Raw genomic sequence first — 20,032 nt, 5'->3', positions numbered from 1 at the left:
AATTAACTTTTAACAAGGCACACCTGTTAATTGAAATGCATTCCAGGTGACTACCTCATGAAGCTGGTTGAGAGAATGCCAAGAGCGTTCAAAGCTGTCATCAAGGTAAAGGGTGGCTACTTTGAAGAATCTCAAATATAAAATATATTTTGATTTATTTAACACTTTTTTGGTTACTACATGATTCCATATGTGGTATTTCATAGTTTTGATGTCTTCAATGCAGAAAATAGTAACATTTAAAAAAAACCTTGAATGAGTAGGTGTTCTAAAACTTTTGACCAGTAGTGTAGAATAATATATCTGTAGATCAGATATAATGAAGCAATACAGACCACATTGAAGTGTCTTGAGTTTAGTTTGTGTTCTAGAGTCTTGTAAAGACTTGTTGACTGGGACAGACAATGTAACATCCATAATGTTTTGAGAAAATGTTTTTGTAAAACATGCACCTTACATCGGATCATCTTGAAACTTTCTGGTAACAGATACCAGCGGGCAGATCTATTGTATTTGTTCAAACTAAACTACAGCACTTACTTTGATGTGTCAAATCTGATCCTTTCTTCTCTTCTCCTCCTCTCACAGTTCCACTCAGCCCCGTTGTTTTCCTGCAGTCCACCAGCAGCACAGACAACCTCTTCATACCCAGCAGTAAGGTGCTACCGGGAGAGGCACGACACGGGGACTCCGGGAGGGAGGAAGGGCTAGCGTTGTCCTGGTAACCATAAAGAGGTGACACAGACACATATCATTATGGATGCTGATGTCACTGTTGACATAAAGTGCTTTACAGAAAGCCTGCCCAGACCCTGATAGAGCAAGATGTATCTAGACCAGACCAAGCTGTACCATCTGGTGTTCTGATCTGCAGAGACTCTTCTCTGCCTTGTCAGCATCAGGATGTTGTTGAGGCTCCCCAGAGGATCCACGATAGTCATGTCTCTCTCCTGTGTGAACAAGAACATCAAACAGATGGCCGTCTATTGCAATCACAGTGTCTTACAAGAGGCATGAATAGAACGAAAATAGCCACTTTCATCATGATTTTGTAGAACATTGTTTGTGAAGCAACTGTAAAATGGTCATTCCACGAAATGGATGCCTTTTGCATCCCTTTGATATTTTAAGAAGAAATTATGCTCCAATATTGAATTTTAACAGCCTGTTGTATTAGATGAGTTGAACTTTAATATACACCACATGGAGAATTCAATAAATCTAATTTAAACGTCCCAAAAATGTATGTACCAATGGCAGATTGCCCCTTAAACAATTCCTACAGTACTGAACAACATATTCAAGTGGAGAACTTCAGTAGAATGCCCCTTAAAACCCCACATTAGTTCAACAACTGCAAAGTTTGTGCCCCTGTTTTTAAGACAGTACTCACTGGTGGTAATCAGATCTTCAGTCTCCTCCTCCTTTTTCACTCCCAAAACATCTTCCTCTTTTAGTCCAAAAGGTTCTTCCTCTTCTTTCAATGTTACGGAATCTTCCTCCTTTTTGATTCTGAAAGATTCCACCTCCTCCTCTTCCACTCTGACAACCTCTTTCCCATCTTCCCCTTTCACTGTAATATCATCCTCTTCCTCTTTCACTGTAATAGCCTCCTCTTCCTCCTTTTTCATTCTGAAAGCTTCTTCCTCTCCTTTCACCAGAGCTTCTTTCTCCTTTTAGTTTAGTGAGCTCGTGCTCCGGGCAAATAGCCTAGTGCAGTATCAATTTAAAAGAACGAGTAGATACGTAAATATAATTATGTTCAAAACACTAAGAGTAATATACACAAGATTGGTCTAAAGAGCTTAAATGTTTCGGTTTTAGGTTTGCTAGCAAACCACCGCGTTGGTTGAATCAGAAGCCTTTTGTCGCTGTTGAAGACGTTTTCCGTTTAGTCCACTAGATTACACGTCATTCAAGAAGCGTCACCTGAAATACTCAAATCGCCATCTGCTGACTGGAGTGGGTAACGCAGACTGGAGAAAAATCTCCATTACAATGTTTATTCTGGCAAGCAATGTCATAAGAAGTAATTTAAAAACAACCAGATGTTGTTTTCTCTTACTTCTTACAGCGAATACTTTCCTCCAGGACTGACCTGCCCATTAGGCAGGATTAGGTGACAGATTGACTAGGGTGTCATATTCCGAGCTAAATTGACCAAGGCTCATCACTAACAACACATAATAACACCTCACATAATGCTGCCCAAAAACAATGAAAACTTCTCCCACCCAGTGGCATATGGGCTATTTAGGTGAGTGTTGGTGTTGCCACATGAAGCAGTGCCCACTTTGCAAAAGGCTACATGGACAGATAGGCCTCTACCTGTGTAGAACACATGCCCCTTTGCACTTCCAGTCTCTAAAGTGCCCTTTTGGGTGGTGGTATACTTTGTATTCATTTTTTGTCATAGTTATTCTAAACTCACTGCCTGCAAGTCATTGTTAAATTTGCCTAACTGAATATCTAACAGGTAGACCCTCTCTCACTCTCTCATCATGTCACAAGCTGACAGGCTCCCAGAGGAAGGGCAATAAAAGGCCCCAGCTCACTCAACTGACCCTCCCCTCTCCAACAGCCATCAACCCAGAACATCCTGAAGACAGAACATCTAAAAGATCATCTGGGAATCCTTTCTTCCTCATGGAGCTTTTTGAGGTGTGAGGTGAATATTCCTTGTGATGTTTGTACAGTGCATTCGGAAAGTATTCAGACCCCTTGACCTTTTCCACATTTTGTTTAAGTACATATTCCGAACTGGTTCTCTATCAGCAATCTACACAATACCCCATTATGAGAAAGCAAAAACAGGTTTTTAGACAATGTAGATTTTTTATTGAAGATAAAAAAGCAGAAATACCTTATTTACATAACAGTAAGTTTTCAGACCCCTTGCTATGAGACTGTCAGAGCAAAAACCAAGCCATGAGGTAGAAGGAATTGTCCATAGAGCTCTGAGACAGGATTGCATCGAGGCACAAATCTTGGGAAGGGTACCAAAACACTTCTGCAGCATTGAAGGACCCCAAGAATACAGTGTGGTGAAGAAGGCGCAACAGAGCCTCTTCAACATCAGGAGGCACAAGAAATGTGTCTTGTCACCTAAAACCCTCACACATATTTACAGATGCACAATGAAAGCATCCTGTCGGGCTGTATTACCGCCTGGTACGGCAGGCAGTAATACAAGCCATAGAAATGGTTGCAATTTCAGTTTAATCTACCAGAAAAGACAGAACAAATAATACAACAAAAATTGTGGTTAAACTCAAATATACTAAACGCTAAAAAAATAAAAGTAAAATTAAAATTGAATAGATAAAAAAGGTATAATCTTTGTAAATTATATCATAAATAGGACTGGTGGAGTTGTCACACATGCAGCTAACAAAAATATGTGGAAATGTCTGCACTACCCAAAATTACAACCAAGTAATTGCAGCATTACCACAAAAATGGCAGAAAGGGGAAAAAGTAAGACACTTGTCTGTCAGCCCTGCATTAAAGACCAAAATTGGTTTAAGAAAATTATGAATGATGCCAGATTCAAAACTTAGAATTTTTCAATTATTATACAAAATTCTTGCAACCAATACAATGTTCTATATGTGGGGGATACAATGAACCTCTCTGCAGATTTAGCTGCGAAGAGACAGAATCATTAGATCATTTGTTTTGGTACTGTCCATATGTAGCTTGTTTTTGGTCACAGGTCCAGGAATTGCTGAAGAACATTTACCTGGAGCTAACTCTGCAGACAGCACTACTGGGTGATTTGAAAAGTCATAGTCAATTGATCAACAATATAATAATACTTTTAGCAAAAAAAATATTTTTTATTTACAATCTGTAACAACTATGAGAATATAAACGTCAATAACTTTTGTGAAACAGCACAGTTAAAAATATATGGCAAATAGAAATCAAACTGGATGGTCTTCAGAGATGGATAGGAGAGGTTTAGGGTAACTGAAGGATAGGATTGGATGGTCTTCAGAGATAGATGGGAGAGGTTTAGGGTAACTGAAGGATAGGACTGGATGGTCTTCAGAGATAGATGGGAGAGGTTTAGGGTAACTGAAGGATAGGATTAAAAACAAACTAAATATAACTATTGTAAAATACATTGTGTCTGTAAAATGAACATAGTATGTATAAGCTGGACTAGAAGCCTAGTAGTTGTTGTGCATTAGTTTCCTGCAATTAGGGAAGGGTTAGTGGAAAACAAAGGAAAATATATGTTTATACATACAGTGCTTTTGGAAAGTATTCTGGTTTTTAGAAATTATTACAAATGTATATATTTCTTTAAACAGAAATACCTTATTTAAATAAGTATTCAGACCCTTTGCTATGAGAATTGAAATTGAGCTCAGGTGCATCTTGTTTCCATTGATTATCCTTGAGATGTTTTTACAACTTGATTGGAGTCCACCTGTGGTAAATTCAATTGATTGGACATGATTTGGAAAGGCACACACCTGTCTATATAAGGTCCCACAGTTTACAGTGCAAGTCAGAGCAAAAACCAAGCCATGAGGTCGAACGAATTGTCGGTAGAGCGCCGACACAAGATTGTGTCGAGGCACAGATCTGGGGAATGGAGACAAAAAACAGAAAATCCACAGCATTGAAGTTCCCAAAGAACACAGTGGCTTCCATCGTTCTTAAATGGAAAAGTTTGGAACCACCAAGACTCTTCCTAGAGCTGGCCACCTGGCAAAACTGAGCAATCGGGGGAGAAGGGCCTTGGTCAGGGAGGTGAACCAAGAACCTGATGGTCACTCTGACAGAGCTCTAGAGTTCCTCTGTGGAGATGGGAGAAACCAACACTCATCTAAATAGCACATATGCCACTGGGTGAGAGAAGTTTTCATTGTATTTGGGCAGCATTATATGAAGTGTTGTGTGTTGTTAGCGATGAGCCTTGGTCAATTTAGCTCAGAATATGCCACCATCTTCAATCTGTCACCTAATCGAACCCAATAGGCAGGCCAATCCTGGAGGAAAGTATTGGCTGTAAGAAGTAAGAGAAGATAACATCTGGTTATTTTTTAAATGACTTCTTATGACATTGCTTGCCAGACTGAACATTGTAATTCATATTTGTCCAATTTGTGTTACCCACTCCAGTCAGCAGATGGTTTTCAGGTGATGCTTCTTGCGTGACGTATAATCTAGTGGACGGGACAGGAGGCTTCTTCAACAGCGACAAAAGGCTTCTGATTTAACCAATGTGGTGGTTTGCGAGCGAACATAAAACCGAAACACTGAAGCTCTTTAGACCAATCTTGTGTATATTACTCTTAGTGTTTTGAACATAATTCTATTTACCTATCTACTGGTTCATTTAAACGTAATTTGCTTGTTAAATTAGCAAATGTGTTACATGAAAAAGGAGGCTATCACATTGAAACAAGAGGATGATATTACAGTGAAAGAGGAATATGGGAAAGAGGTTGTCAAAGTGGAAAAAGAGGTAGAAGCTTTCAGAATCAAAAAGGAGGAAAATGTCGTAAAATTGAAAGAGGAAGAAGAACCTTTTGGAGTAAAAGAGGAGGATATCTCAAAAGAGGATGAGGACGTTTTGGGAGTGAAAAATGAGACTGAAGATCCGATTACCACCAGTGAGTACTGTCTTAAAAACAGGGACACAAACTATGTAGTTGTTGAACTAATGTGTTGTATTAAAGGGGCATTATACTGAAGTTCTGCACTTTAATATGTTGTTCAGTACTGTAGGAATTGTTTAAGGGGCAATCTGCCATTGGTACATATGTTTTTGGGACTTCAAAATTTGATTTATTGAATTTTCCATGTGGTCTATATTAAAAGAGCACTTAATCTAATATAACAGGCTTTTAAAATATAATATACAGTGCATCATTTCTACTTAAAATATCAAAGGGACAAAAAATTCACCCATTTTGTGGAACGGCCCTTTAACATTTGCATCACAGTGGTGGGAAAAGTACGCAATTGTCATACTTGAGTAAAAGTAAAGATAACTTAATAGAAAATTAAAAGTAAAAAAAGTCTAAAATGTACTTAAGTATAAATCATTTCAAATTCCTTATATTAAGCAAACCAGATGGGGCCATTTTCTTGTTTATTTTATTTACGGATAGCCAGGGACACACTCCAACTCTCAGACAATCTACAATTGAAACGTGTGTTTAGTGAGTCCGCCAGATCGGAGGCAGTAATGATTACCAGGGATGTTCTCTTGATTAGTGCGTGAATTGGACCATTTTCCTGTCCTGCTAAGCATTTGATGTTCTCGTTCACACAGGAGAGAGACAAGACTATCGTGGATCCTCTGGGGAGAAGGACTACAACAAGAGCATGGGAGGTGTGGACCTGTCAGACGCTCTGATAGGCTACAACAGTGTTCTCCACAAGACAATGAAATGGTACAGGACATTGTTCTATCACTTCATCAACATTGCTGTGGTGAATGCATTCGTCCTCCAGAAGGAAATGGCTAAGAGCTCTGGACAGACCTCCATGAGACAGCTAGCCTTCAGAGAGCTGCTCATCCTGGAGCTTGCTAGCTACAGCAAGTCCACTGCATCACCTTCTGTCCCCTCTACCTCTGTCCCTTCTGCTCCTGCCACCAGTGGTGTCCACATGCCCAAATTCATATCTGCAGACATGAATGTGCCTCGGGGCAAAAAGAGCACAGTAGGGAGGCGTCGTTGTGTTCTTTGTCACCAGAAATCCCCCGTCACCTGCACGACTTGTTCTGTTACCCTCTGCTTTACAGCAGAAAGAGACCGCTATGGGACATGGCATCAGCAGCAGAATATTGTGTAGAGGACTGAGGGTCTTCCAAATACTGTCATTCTAAAGTGTGGAAATAGTGTTGTTTTTTAACTTTGTGGTTTCTGGTGTTGTTCACAACACTGACGTCAGATCACTGTGGGCTGCTAACTTGGCCCTTAAATATTTCACTTCTGTGTTTGTTGATATTTATGTAGGGATGCTAATGATCCATCATTTATTACATTCCTGGGAGTGTGTGAACTTGTACTTTTTATTAGCATAGCATTTTTGTATGTTCTATATAGGTATTTGTGCCATTACTCTCCTGAAGTTGCCGCATTGACCAATCATGTCAATGCGAAGCTATACAGAGCCATCCACATTATTACAACATTTGGGAGGCGCGTAGCGGTGCAGTACGGAGCTCGATTTGGCCTCTGGAGGCTCTGTAATTTCATCACACCCTCCATATGGAGCCTGCGACCAAATTTGAGGAAAAATGATTAATTGGATTTTAGTCTAGGCCTCTGCCATGGATTAGTTCACTGAGAGGGTGCAAATACAGTGCCTTCGTGAAAGTATTCAGGCCCCTTGACTTTTTCCACATTTTGTTATGTGAATTTTATTCTAAAATTGATTCAACCCTTTTTTTTTTTATCGTCAATCTACACAATACCCAATGATGACGAAGCAAAAACAGGTTAACTTAAAAAAAACTGAAATATCACATTTACATAAGTATTCAGACCCTTTACTCAGTACTTTGTTGAAGCACCTTTGGCAGCGATTACAACATCGAGTCTTGGGTATGACCCTACAACCGCCTTCCTTAAAGTATGGGTCGTGTTAATGGTAGATCGCGACCCTGTTAATGGTGGGTCGCGACGTGTCAGTGTACATTTATAATTGTTCACAACACCACAAAAATTGAAAAACAATTCTACAAACCTGTTTTCGCTTTGTCATTAAGGCGGATTGTGTGTAGATTGATGAGGGGGGAAAAACGATTGAATCCATTTTAGAATAAGGCTGTAAGGTAAAAGGTCAAGGGATCTGAATACTTTCCCAATGCACTGTATGTGCCACATTTCAATATTCCCAAGAGACATATTCTAAACTCTGCTTCTAGCTCCTAAGCAACTTGTTTTGTTTTTGTCTTTGTTATTTCTTACATTATTAGCCCAGAACGTTTGTTGTGTTATTACATACAGCCGGAAATAACATTTGGATATCAGAGCGGCGGTAACTCACCAGCATTACGACCAAGAATACGACTTTCCAGAATTGGATCCTTTGTTCGTACCCCCAGGGCTCGTCGCCGACGGTAGAGAAGAGGTATTCGGAGTGGACTTCTAGTCAGACTCAGGAGGCGGGCACACCATGTACAAAGAAAAATAATGCAATCTAACCATTGATGGATGGTGACGAAAATAATGACATCACCAGTAGTCATGTTAAAGTTTTAAACGTTTTTTTGGTGGAGTTGATGTATTTGCATGTGGCTGTGCATTATATGATGCCTGAATAGGAAGCATAGTCTGATCATGACTACTGGTTTTCTTAATAAATTCTTGATCAAAAACTTATTTTGGGTTAATTCCAAATATCTACTTGCATTGCTTGGTAGTGTTATTATTCCATATATAATCTGTGTGGAGAAAAATTATGCTTATAAATGAAGGACCATGACAAGAAAACCTGCCGATTAAAAGCAGAAAGTTAAACTGGAACTTTGTCAATATTATAATTACAAAACAACATGAAGTTACGGCCAGCAAAAGTAGAGAAGACATGATGAGGAGTAAAATTCCACATAGAAGTGGGTCTTCTTAGGAATTGTTTTATCCAATTGATTTTAAAAGTATTATTTAAGGTAGTAAAGTCCAGAAAATTCAGCCCACCAGACTCATGTGTTCATTACAACAGTTTTCCTAAAACACCACATTTTCTTACAAAAATAAATTGAACTGTATTTTAAGGTAAGACAATTAAATACTCTACTAACAAATCTGTTAGAAAAATAAGTGTATGCATGTCCATTAAGGTCCTTGTGTAATGTGATATTGTACCCCCTAGGCACACCCCAGCCCCTCCCCTAGCCCAATTGTCCTTTGTATATTATTTATAGATACTTGTGTTCCCACATGTACTTCCTGTATTGATTTGTTAATAAAAAAAGATTTAAACATTAAGGTAAACAAATAATAATCTGCTTGAGGAGTTGAGCAATTTTAGGGTTTTCTCACAAAGTTTATAGTTTTAGGCTGCAGTTGCAGTTAGTTCTCACATAAAAATTATATCTAACCATACAACACAGTGTGTTTAGTTATGTTAGCTAGCTAATGTGTTCATAGCTAGTAGCATGGAATCAGGACATAACCAAACTGTTGCTGAGATAATGGATGTTTAAACTTCCAAGGAGAAAACAGGCATTGCTGAAACTCACTCATATGCTTGCAGTGTAAAAAAAAGTGGGGTGAATGTATTCATACCCGAATACCCCAACCAAGGAGCAACATCCAAAGCAGCTGAGAAGTGAACCATCACTGAGCCAGTTACAGGACAACACCGTCCCCATCCTCACGGCTAAAATCAAAGAGATCTCAGATGACATCATGGATTTGGTGAAAAAGAACACTATCAGCTTCGTTAACCTGAAGACAGAGATTGATTTCAATGCTGAGGAAGTATAACCTCTGAAGCAGCAGAACGCAACATTGAAAATTCAGGTCACAAAGCAGGAGAGGAAACTCCCTGAAATGGAGTCAAAGGTAAGCGAGAATGACCGGTATGGTCAGAGATGGAATCTTCGAATTTATGGAATAACAGAAAAATCTGACGAGAACATCAAAGCAAGAGTTAAGGACATTTGCAGGGCAATAGTCCCGGAGGAGGAGTGAAATGTTGTTGCAGGTTCTCTGGATGTAGTGCACCGCCTGGATAGGCTGAGAGATGGGGAAAACAACCAGCCACTGTTACGCCCCTGAAAAAGGGGAGAAATAATCACGAGTGTGATACAGTATTGTTTCCTCACTGAGAACTTTTACTGCAATCATTTTAAAAAAGTAACACATTTTACAAAACAACAGATCTACAGGAAAGAGCTAGTGTTGTAGGGAACAAGGCTTATTCAAGTCACAACAGTATACACTGTAATCCACTGAAACATATACTAATTTCAATATAACTGTCAAGCACAAAGCTTTAACTCAGTAAACCATAACTCCATTTATCAACAGTCAATAAAGTGTTTGAAAAACCATTATACAAATAACACCGCAAAATATCTTATTAACAACGCACATGTTCATTCACGATCGACATAAAATGGCAGCTACTCAGTACGAAGCTAGCCTTCGCTGCAACCGAGGAGGGCTCATATTACTCTCAGCAAACTTAACTCTAACTTCATCGAGATGTTACTAAGACACACCTTAAACACTCTTGACATGTTAGCGAGTTATTACATTTAAATGACTCTGTTTTATCATCAATAACGTACCTGAAAAAGGGGAGAAATAATTACGAGTGTGATACAGTATTGTTCCCTCACTGAGAACTTTTACTGCAATAAGCAAAAGACCGCGATTTCCCCACGAACTTGGGTGGAGACCAGAGCAATCGATCTCAGGCTCATAGATTAAGAGCATTTAGTAGATCACAGATTAACACTTTTCCCCTTCAATTTGGCACCACAAAATAAAGTAATCAATATAACGTTTACACATTCCTTTTACAATTCTTACCCTTTGTACGCTTCATGGATTTTAACTTTTTAACACAATTATATGAATGTTATCCATCTCTATCAACTAATACAGAATGCATGATCTTTTTAACCTTAGATGTTTTAAGATCCTCACATACTATGAACTTACTAATACTTTTTAATGTATAACAGGCTATGAGTATTTCCTTTAACCTGTCACACCACCACGACCAGTGATCATGAGATTCATCTCCAGGACAGCGAGGGATATGACATGGAAAAGTGCAAAAATGACTATTTAAAGAACAACAACCTGAGGTTCAAGGAGGATCTAACAGCATTTGACAAATAAGCTCGGAATCGTCTGTGGTCGATGATTGAGAGAGCAAGGAAGGACGGGAAAAGTGCATACTTTGCGGGAGCCAAGGCTTTTGTTAATGGAAGGGAAATTCACGCTGACGCCTAGCTTGTTGACTGCTGGATTTATCAAGTGAGTTGTGCAGGACTGAGTTTTATTTGCATCTGATAACACTTATATTTCTTGAGGAAAGAGCCTTGTTTGTGTGAGCCAAGCTTTCTTTTAGATATATTTTATTTATGGCAGAGAAATTCACACTGACACTTCATGTAACCTTGATGGCTATTCGTTTTACCAATCTATGGCACCATGTTATTTGCAATTGTATAAAACTAATTATAAAACTAATTATATATATTATTTAGGTCAACCACTTGCAAAGGACTGTTTTTATTTGCAACTAGTAAAAACGTTTCTTTTTGTGAGAACCCGCTTCATGTGAACGTATACAAGTTTACTATTATTCATATAGTGACTGTGATAGTAAATGTCAATTTCTGTTTTTTTTATTAATGCCAGGGGAATCCGTAATATTTTGAAAAGGAAATCTTTATTTTTGTATTGTAAGGGTAAGAGTGCCAAAATTGCTCATGCGAAGAGAGAGAAAGAATATGACATCATAAAGGGAATAATGGATTATACAAAAAAAACTGAACTAACTAATCAGGAATTACTGGAGCTATCATCATCATTGCAAATGCAGTTAGACTGTATCTATGAGGAAAATGCTATTAAAAGCCTTAAGGACAATAGGTCCCCTGGAAATAATGGTTTAATAAGCGAGTTTTGTAAAGCATTCAATGATAAATTGATTCCTTTCATTTTTGTTATGTTATAAGAATCAATAGAAAAAGGGGAGTTACCGGCTTCCTTAAAGCAAGGTGTAATTACTTTAATTCCCAAACCTAATAAGGATACGTTTTCTATAGACAACTGGAGACCCATTAGCCTGTAGCTCAGTTGGTAGAGCATGGTGTTTGCAACGCCAGGGTTGTGGGTTCGATTCCCACGGGGGGCCAGCGAAAAAAAAAATGTATGAAATTGTATGAAATGTATGCATTCACTACTGTAAGTCGCTCTGGATAAGAGCGTCTGCTAAATGACTAAAATGTAATGTAAAAATGAAATGATTTTCCCTCGTATTAGCTAAGAGGTTGAAACAAGGCTTGCATCATATAATTGATGAAGAACAATCTGGTTTCATGCATGGTCGACACATTAGTAATAACATCAGGTTGATCTTAGATATGATTGACTATAATGACCTCATCCTTGATGATAGCTTTCTTATGTTTGTTGATTTTTATAAAGCTTTTGACACTGTAGAACATGAGTTTATGTTCAAAGCAATACGTTTTTTGGGGGTTTGGTGACTTTTTTTTGAAACCAGTCCAAACTTTATATAGTGGTTGTACTAGCTCTGTAAAATTAGCTCACGGGACATCCCAAAGATTTGATATTGGCGTGGCATTAGGCAGGGCTGCCCAATTAGTCAATTTTAATTTTTATTGGTTACTTATGGCTCTTCATATCAAGAAAGGGAATTTTCAAGTTGTTTCAGCACTTGGCAATGAATTTAAACTTTCAACTGGCCGATGATACCAGCATATTTTTGAGAGACAGGAATGAGGTTTCTAAAGCAGTTTCCTGTATTGAAGACTTTTCCTAAGTTTCGGGTTTGAAAATTAATATCAATAAGAGTCTTATTTCCACTCAAGGATTGTGTTTTACAGGAGGTATATGGTATCCCAATTCCAAGATAAGGTTACTTATCTTGGAATTGTTATATGCAAGGATGAAAAACAAAGGAGTGATTTAAACTTTAACCCCATTATTGAGAAAACAAAGAAGATATTGAACCTCTGGTTGATAAGAGATATTTCCTTATATGGTCGGGTTTTATTGGCCAAAGCTGAAGGGTTATCCAGATTGGTTTGTCTCGTTATCACTTGAAATAGCCCCTAAAACTGTAAAGGACTTAGATAATATTCTTTATCATTTTATTTGGAGGAACAAGCCTCACTATCTACGGAAAGATATTTTCACTAATACCCAAGAATAAGGAGGTCTTGATGTTTTAGATTTCAATACTCTAAATAATAATTTAAAAATAAATTGGATTCTGAAGTATGTTAAGAACCAGAACAGTATTTGGAATTCAAGCTGAATAGTGACTTTAAACGTGATTTCTGTGGAATGGAGAAGGAGATCATTTAGCATTTGTTTTTTGCCTGTATTTATGGTAGACATTTTTGAATTGACATACAGAATTTTGCTACAAAAAAACAGTACCGGTTGTACTATGTAATGATTTATTTCCGAAATTCTGACATTGATAAAGATGTAGTATATTTAATTCAACTGCTAATAATATTAGGTACATTTCATATTCGCAAATGGTCTAATTCAAAACCTCACTTTTTTCACTTTATAAATGAATTTAAACAATATGGCACTACTTTAACTAAAATGAAAAACAAAAAGGCAATTAAAACTTGTTGTATTATTAATGAATTTGATTTGTTTGTTTAGGATTCCTGGGAATGTAAATAGTTTGTATGTATGCTTGTTAGCATGTGACTATTCCTCTTTGTTGATATTTGTTAATAAAACAAATAAAATAAAAAAACAATGAAAAAAAAGGATCATCTGATGACTAGTTTGGGAAAATGTTAATTACATTGTTTATTCTTGCTAACAACTATTTTCAAAATAACCAGATTTGTGTATACTGCCCCACAGGAGGCATTTTGCCATGCTGTCATTGTAAATAAGAATTTGTTCCGAGGCTGCTGTTCATGCTGGGATTGTTGATTGGTAATTAAGTATGGTAAACTAAGAAAACTATCATTTTTATAGTAAATGTTATTGGTCTCATACACATATTTCTCAGATGTTATCGTAGGTGTAGTGAAACAGTGCAGTAATATCTAACAATACAAAACAATACATGCAAATCCCCACAATTTATTTGAAGGATGAAGAAATATTGAGAAATAGTAGACCGAGCAATGACAGAGTCCGGAATATAATTATATACAGTTTATTTACAATGTATATGATGGTGTGTATAGACATTATAGACCGGAAACTAATACAAAAGGTGTGTACAGCAGTAGTTATATAGGATGAGCCTTGACTAGAATACAGGGTGTTCTGGGTGGTAGACGGTTTATAACAGTGTCTAAAGTTCAGGGCAGGGTACTGGGCGGAGGCTGGCTAGAGGTGACTATTTAACAGTCTGATGATCTGGAGATAAGTATTGTGGTGGCAGCATCATGTTATGGGTATGCTTGTCACCGGCAGGGACTGGGGAGTTTGTCAGGATCAAAAGAAATATGAAAGGAGCAAAGACCAGGTAAAAAGTTAAAACCCACCTGTCTTCTGAAAACCTGTTTCCATCACATTGGTCGTGATTTTTGTATATGACTTGATTCACATAAAAACTTTGGAAGCAAACGTGTTTAATCAAGCTTTATACATCCAAATTATTTTCCCTATATACAGTCTAATTATTTTCCCCTCAGGACGCTCCGGTAAACAATGGTTGTAGTGTACTGCTGCCACCACCAGGCCTGGAGGACATTTTGACTTTGTTGTTAGCTAGCTGTGTTAGCTGGCTGTGTTAGCTAGCTGTGTTAACACTTGGCAGCTAGCTAACTGGCTACTGATTAACCTATTGTGTGTATTGAACATTCATATTGGACTGTAGCAGCTAGCTAACTGGCTACTGATCAACCTACTGTGTGTATTGAACATTCATATTGGACTGTAGCAGCTAGCTAACTGGCTACTGATCAACCTACTGTGTGTTGGACAGCCTTACCTATAGAGTAGCACCACCACCCATCAGCCCATTCTCTTCTTGACATCAAAGCTGCAGTGTATTGTTGGTACAGGAGTTTATGATTAATACTCCTATATACTTCAAGCAACACTAAGATGTCACCATACTATTCCTTTAAAGCCCCTCTGTCAGATATAAATCATCAGAGTGGGAAACCAACTGAAATGGAAACAATGGAGCAAATGTATCACTATCAGAGGGGTGTATTATGACATCAGATAGAACTACTCAGACATTCCAAATCAGGCTTCATCCATATCATGAAGGTGGATATTGATCCAACCATTTCAAAAGTAATGACCGGGCTGATGGAAACAGGATATGCCTGTACACTCATGGCCAAGAGTTTTGAGAATGACACAAATATTCATTTTCACAAAGTTTGCTGCTTCAGTGTCTTTAGATAATTCTGTCAGATGTTACTATGGAATACTGAAGTATTATTACAAGCATTTCACAAGTGTCAAAGGCTTTTATTGACAATTACATGAAGTTGATGCAAAGAGTCAATATTTGCAGTGTTGACCCTTCTTTTTCAAGACCTCTGCAATCCGCCCTGGCATACTGTCAATTAACTTCAGAGCCACATTCTGTCTGATGGCAGCCCATTCTTTCATAATCAATGCTTGGAGTTTGTCAGAATTTGTGGGTTTTTGTTTGTCCACCCGCCGCTTGAGGATTGACCACAAGTTCTCAATGGGATTAAGGTCTGGGGAGTTTCCTGGCCATGGACCCAAAATATCAATGTGCTCCATCATGCTGGAAAAGGCATTGTTCGTCACCAAACTGTTCCTGGATGGTTGGGAGAAGTTGCTCTCGGAGGATGTGTTGGTACCATTCTTTATTCATAACAGAAAATGACTTTACCCCAGTTCTCAGCAGTCCAATCCCTGTACCTTTTGCAGAATATCAGTCTGTCTGATGTTTTTCCTGGAGAGAAGTGGCTTCTTTGCTGCCCTTCTTGACACCAGGCCATCCTTCAAGTCTTCGCCTCACTGTGCGTGCAGATGCACTCACACCGGCCTGCTGCCATTTCTGAGCACGCTCTGTACTGATGGTGCTCCGAATCAACTTTAGGAGATGGTCCTGGCGCTTGCTGGACTTTCTTGGGCGCCCTGAAGCCTTCTTCACAACAATTGAACTGCTCGCCTTGAGGTTCTTGATGATCCGATAAATGGTTGATTTAGGTGCAATCTTACTGGCAGCAATATCCTTGCCTGTGAAGCCCTTTTTGTGCAAAGCAATGATGACGGCACGTGTTTCCTTGCAGGTAACCATGGTTGACAGAGGAAGAACAACGATTCCAAGCACCACCCTCCTTTTGAAGCTTCCAGTCTGTTATTCGAACTCAATCAGCATGACAGTGTGATCTCCAGCCTTGTCCTCATCAACACTCACACCTGTGTTAACATGATGTCAGCTGGTCCTTTTGTGGCAGGGCTGAAATGCTGTGTTTTTTTTGGGATACAGTTCATTTGCATGGCAAAGAGGGACGTTGCAATTAATTGAAATTCATCTGATCACTCTTCATAACATTCTGGAGTATATGCAAATAGCCATCATACAAACTGAGGCAGCAGACTTTGTGAAAATTAATATTTGTGTCATTCTCAAAACTTTTGGCCACGACTGTACACTTTCATAAATGTGGACAGACGATTTGTTCATTCGTTGTACATGGTGGGATTGTTTTGTGTCAGTAAAAATGTATCAAGTGAGAAATGGTGGTGCAAACGCCTTAATGCACAAATATTTATATAATAACCATCATATTGAAGTTAACTTGGAGTCATGCGATGATATGTTGTGTGGTTCTCCCACTATGACTTGGGAACCCATGTAGTTTATTAGGCTACAGATGAAATAAGTTATGAACTTCACAGGGTGGTGAAACTGCACGTGATGAGCTTGATGCTCCTTTCCAATACATAGTGTTGGTCTTATTCTGGTGACATGATGATTGATGCTTGGTTGCCATTTGACAAATAAAATAATATCGCTCTTATCCATAATAATCTCATCATGTAGGTAGCCTACCAGCACTGTATCTGTGAGCTGTTGGCTACAGTACATGGGACAAGAGGACGTTTGCTATTTCACGCAACAGTTTTTAAAACCATCAGTAGAGTTGAACATGTGATGGAAATCCATTTAACTTCTATTTTTTATTCGGTACATGGGAATCTAACAGCAAAAGTTTATTTTGGTAGTTACAGTCTTGTCCCATCGCTGCATCTCACGTACGGACTCGGGAGAGGCGAAAGTCCAGAGCCGAAACACGACCCAGCCAAGCTACACTGCCTCTTCACACAATGCCCGGAAGCCATTTATTCAAACCAGCCCACTGGGCACAGAGGTCAGGTCAACATCTAGATTCTATTAACATTTCTTTCAGTCGTCAACTAAAGTGAATTCAACATGAAAATACCTGATCTTGATGGATTTTTACAAATCGAATCCATTTTTCACATTGATCTAACATCATCACATGGATTTGTTTTGTTGAAATGATGTGGAGACAACAATATTATTCAACCAGTGGAAGGCTTGTAAATAACCCCAGGGATGTGGAACGAGGAACTCTTCATTGAGACAATGATGAAACAGCAATCCGTGGGCTAGTTGTGGTGGATATTATAAAATAAGGATCTGCTGGAGTCCAAGTCAAACCAAGATTCTTTATTTCTGAGCTCAGAGAGAATAACAGAGATACACAGCGCAGTGTAGACAGTCTGAATTCCTGAAGCATTGGGTGATGAGCACATATCTTTATAGTTTCCTGTTCCTGGGAGGGACTTTATTCATACAAGGGCACAGGTGCAGCTAGTTTGCAACGCAGGATGATACTCCCAAGAACAGGAGATTATAATAGGTCAGTTTCACAAGGTTAGTCACATACTCAGTTATGTGGACACATACAATTAACATTTTCCATTACAGAGTCTGAACATTTTCATTTCATTAAATCATCAGTGGGCCAACAATGCAAATGTAAACAATGGAACAAATGCATCACATCCAAATATCACTGTATTATCTGTAGTGCTGGAGGAAAGACACCCATATAAAGACAAACACAGTGTCAGAGTTTAACAGAGGACCATTTAAACACATGGAATCTGATTTAATCTATATTCAAACTAACATACTCAATAATCAATTAATGTTTCCTAATAAAAACAAATGTTTGAGTATACTGTGTACAATTCAATTTCATATGGCATAAACAAGACATTCTCAGTCAACATTATAATACCATGACTAATTGTAAGTCAACGTGATGTGAAATATCAATATACACACTAGAAGTAATTATTCTCTCCTGTGTGGATTCGCACATGATGTTTAAGTGACTGATGAGTAATATGTCTTCCTACAGTCAGAGCAGTGGTAAAGCTTCTCCCGTGTGTATTCGCTCATGAGCTTTCATGTTTCCTAAATGCTTAAAACGCTTTGAACACCAGGAGCAGTTGTAAGGCTTCTCCCGTGTGCAGTCTCATGCGTTCTTTCAGGATTCCTAAATGGGTAAAAGGCTTCGCACACTGGGAGCAGTGATAAGGCAACTCCCCTGTGTGTATTCGCTCAAGTGTTTTCAGTTTACATAAGTGGGAAAAACTTTCCACACTGGCAACAGTGGTACAGCTTTTCTCCAGAATGTATTTTCTCATGTTTTTCTGTGGCTAGGAGCAGACCTAACATAATCGCAAAGTGTGCTTTCGCCGTAAAGCCTTTTTGAAATCTGACACAGAGGTTGCATTAAGGAGAAGTTTATCTTTAAATGTATGTTAAACACTTGTATCTTAGATCAATGTTTATGATGAGTATTTCTGTAATTTGATGTGGCTCTCTGCACTTTCACCGGATGTTTGTTTGAGACAATGCATTTCTGAACATTTAATCGCTATTTCTGACTTTTGTGAGCCCTCTAGTTGGCTGGAAAATGGCTGTATGGTTTCCTGTGACCTAACATAATCGCATGGTGTGCTTTCGCAGTAAAGCCTTTTTGAAATTGGACACTGTGGTTGCATTTACAAGAAGTTTATCTTTAAAATGGTGTATAATACTTGTATGTTTGAGGAATGTTAATTATGGGATTTCTATTGTTTTGAATTTGACGCCCTGCACTTTCACTGGCTGTTGTTGAGGTGGGATGCTAGCGTTATGATGAGTACTTCTGTAAATTGATGTTCCCATTCACCGGATGTTATGGGGAGAAAACATTTTCTGAACGTCACGCGCCAATGTAAAATGGGTTTTTTGGATATAAATATGAACTTGATCGAACAAAAAATGCATGTATTTTCTAACATGATGTCCTAGGAGTGTCATCTGATGAAGATTGTCAAAGGTTAGTGCTTAATTTTAGCTGTATATCTGGTTTTGTGACGGCTATCCGAGCTTGGAAAATGGCTGTTTTTTAAAGTTTTTTTGCTAAGGTGCTATCCTAAAATAATCTAATGTTTTACTTTCACCGTAAAGCCTTTTTGAAATCGGACAATGTGGTTGGATTAACGAGTAGAGTATCTTTAAAATGTCGTATAATGCTTGAATTTTAATTTTGAGATATATATTTTTTTAATTTCGCGCCGTACTATCTCACTGGTTGTTGTCCAACCAATCCCGTTAACGTGATTTTATCTCGAAGGAGTCCTTAAGAGGTTAATCTGGATAACAATTTCATGAGAAGTTATTTTAAAACTTCTTACAGACAATACTTTCCTCCAGGGCTGCCTGCCCATTAGGCAGGATTAGGTGACAGATTAAAGAGGGTGGCATATTCCTAGCTAAATTGACCAAGGCTCATCACTAACAACACATAATAACACCTCACATAATGATGCCCAAAAACAATGAAAACTTCTCCCACCCAGTGGCATATGGGCTATTTAGGTGAGTGTTGCTGATGCCACATGAAGCAGTGCCCACTTTGCAAAAGGCTTCATGGACAGATAGGGCTCTACCTGTGTAGAACACATTCCCTTGTGCCCTTCCAGTCTCTAAAGTGGCCTTTTGGGTGGTGGTATAATATGTATTCATTTGTTGTCATAGTTATTCTGAACCCACTACCTGTAAGTCATCGTTAAATTCGCCTAAGTGATTTGTATTTTCCTTAAAGTTTCTGAAGAGGAAACAGCCCAGAAATGCCCCTGTCTGAGTGCATTTGTCTACCACTATGTTTAGCTGTTAGCGATGATGCTAATGACAGCCATCTTCTGATTGATGGAAAAGCTTTCCCAAAAACCTTGTCAATTAAATGTTAACTACAAAGTAGTCTATGCCTACCTGGCAGAATATCATGAGCATCAATCCAGTTGTGATTTGTTCAGCAAACTCTGCAATCACATGTGTG

The 20,032-nt window shown here is 38.5% G+C and overlaps 1 protein-coding gene across 4 annotated transcripts in view; it reads right to left on the bottom strand.

Annotated features, from left to right (window-relative positions):
• The window catches only part of LOC106592333 (zinc finger protein 135), a 92,964-nt gene that overhangs the window by 8,551 nt on the left and 64,381 nt on the right, over nucleotides 1-20,032 (bottom strand). The window contains exons 1-3 of one of the 4 annotated variants that reach the window (XM_045713109.1): nucleotides 1,394-1,890; nucleotides 853-950; nucleotides 541-718 (exon numbers count right to left, since the gene is read on the bottom strand). The exons of 2 other annotated variants lie outside the window; for them this stretch is intronic. In XM_045713109.1, the coding sequence (XP_045569065.1) occupies nucleotides 541-718; nucleotides 853-950; nucleotides 1,394-1,631 (514 nt within the window). In that variant the 5' untranslated portion in view covers nucleotides 1,632-1,890. Of the gene's footprint in view, nucleotides 1-540; nucleotides 719-852; nucleotides 951-1,393; nucleotides 1,891-20,032 lie in introns of those variants that run through there. One more of the 4 variants, XM_045713114.1, reaches the window with a different exon arrangement.

The sequence above is a fragment of the Salmo salar genome, chromosome ssa02, assembly GCF_905237065.1.
Source record: "Salmo salar chromosome ssa02, Ssal_v3.1, whole genome shotgun sequence".
NCBI classification, from domain to species: domain Eukaryota; kingdom Metazoa; phylum Chordata; class Actinopteri; order Salmoniformes; family Salmonidae; genus Salmo; species Salmo salar.
This window is presented reverse-complemented; position numbering and strand designations above follow the sequence as displayed.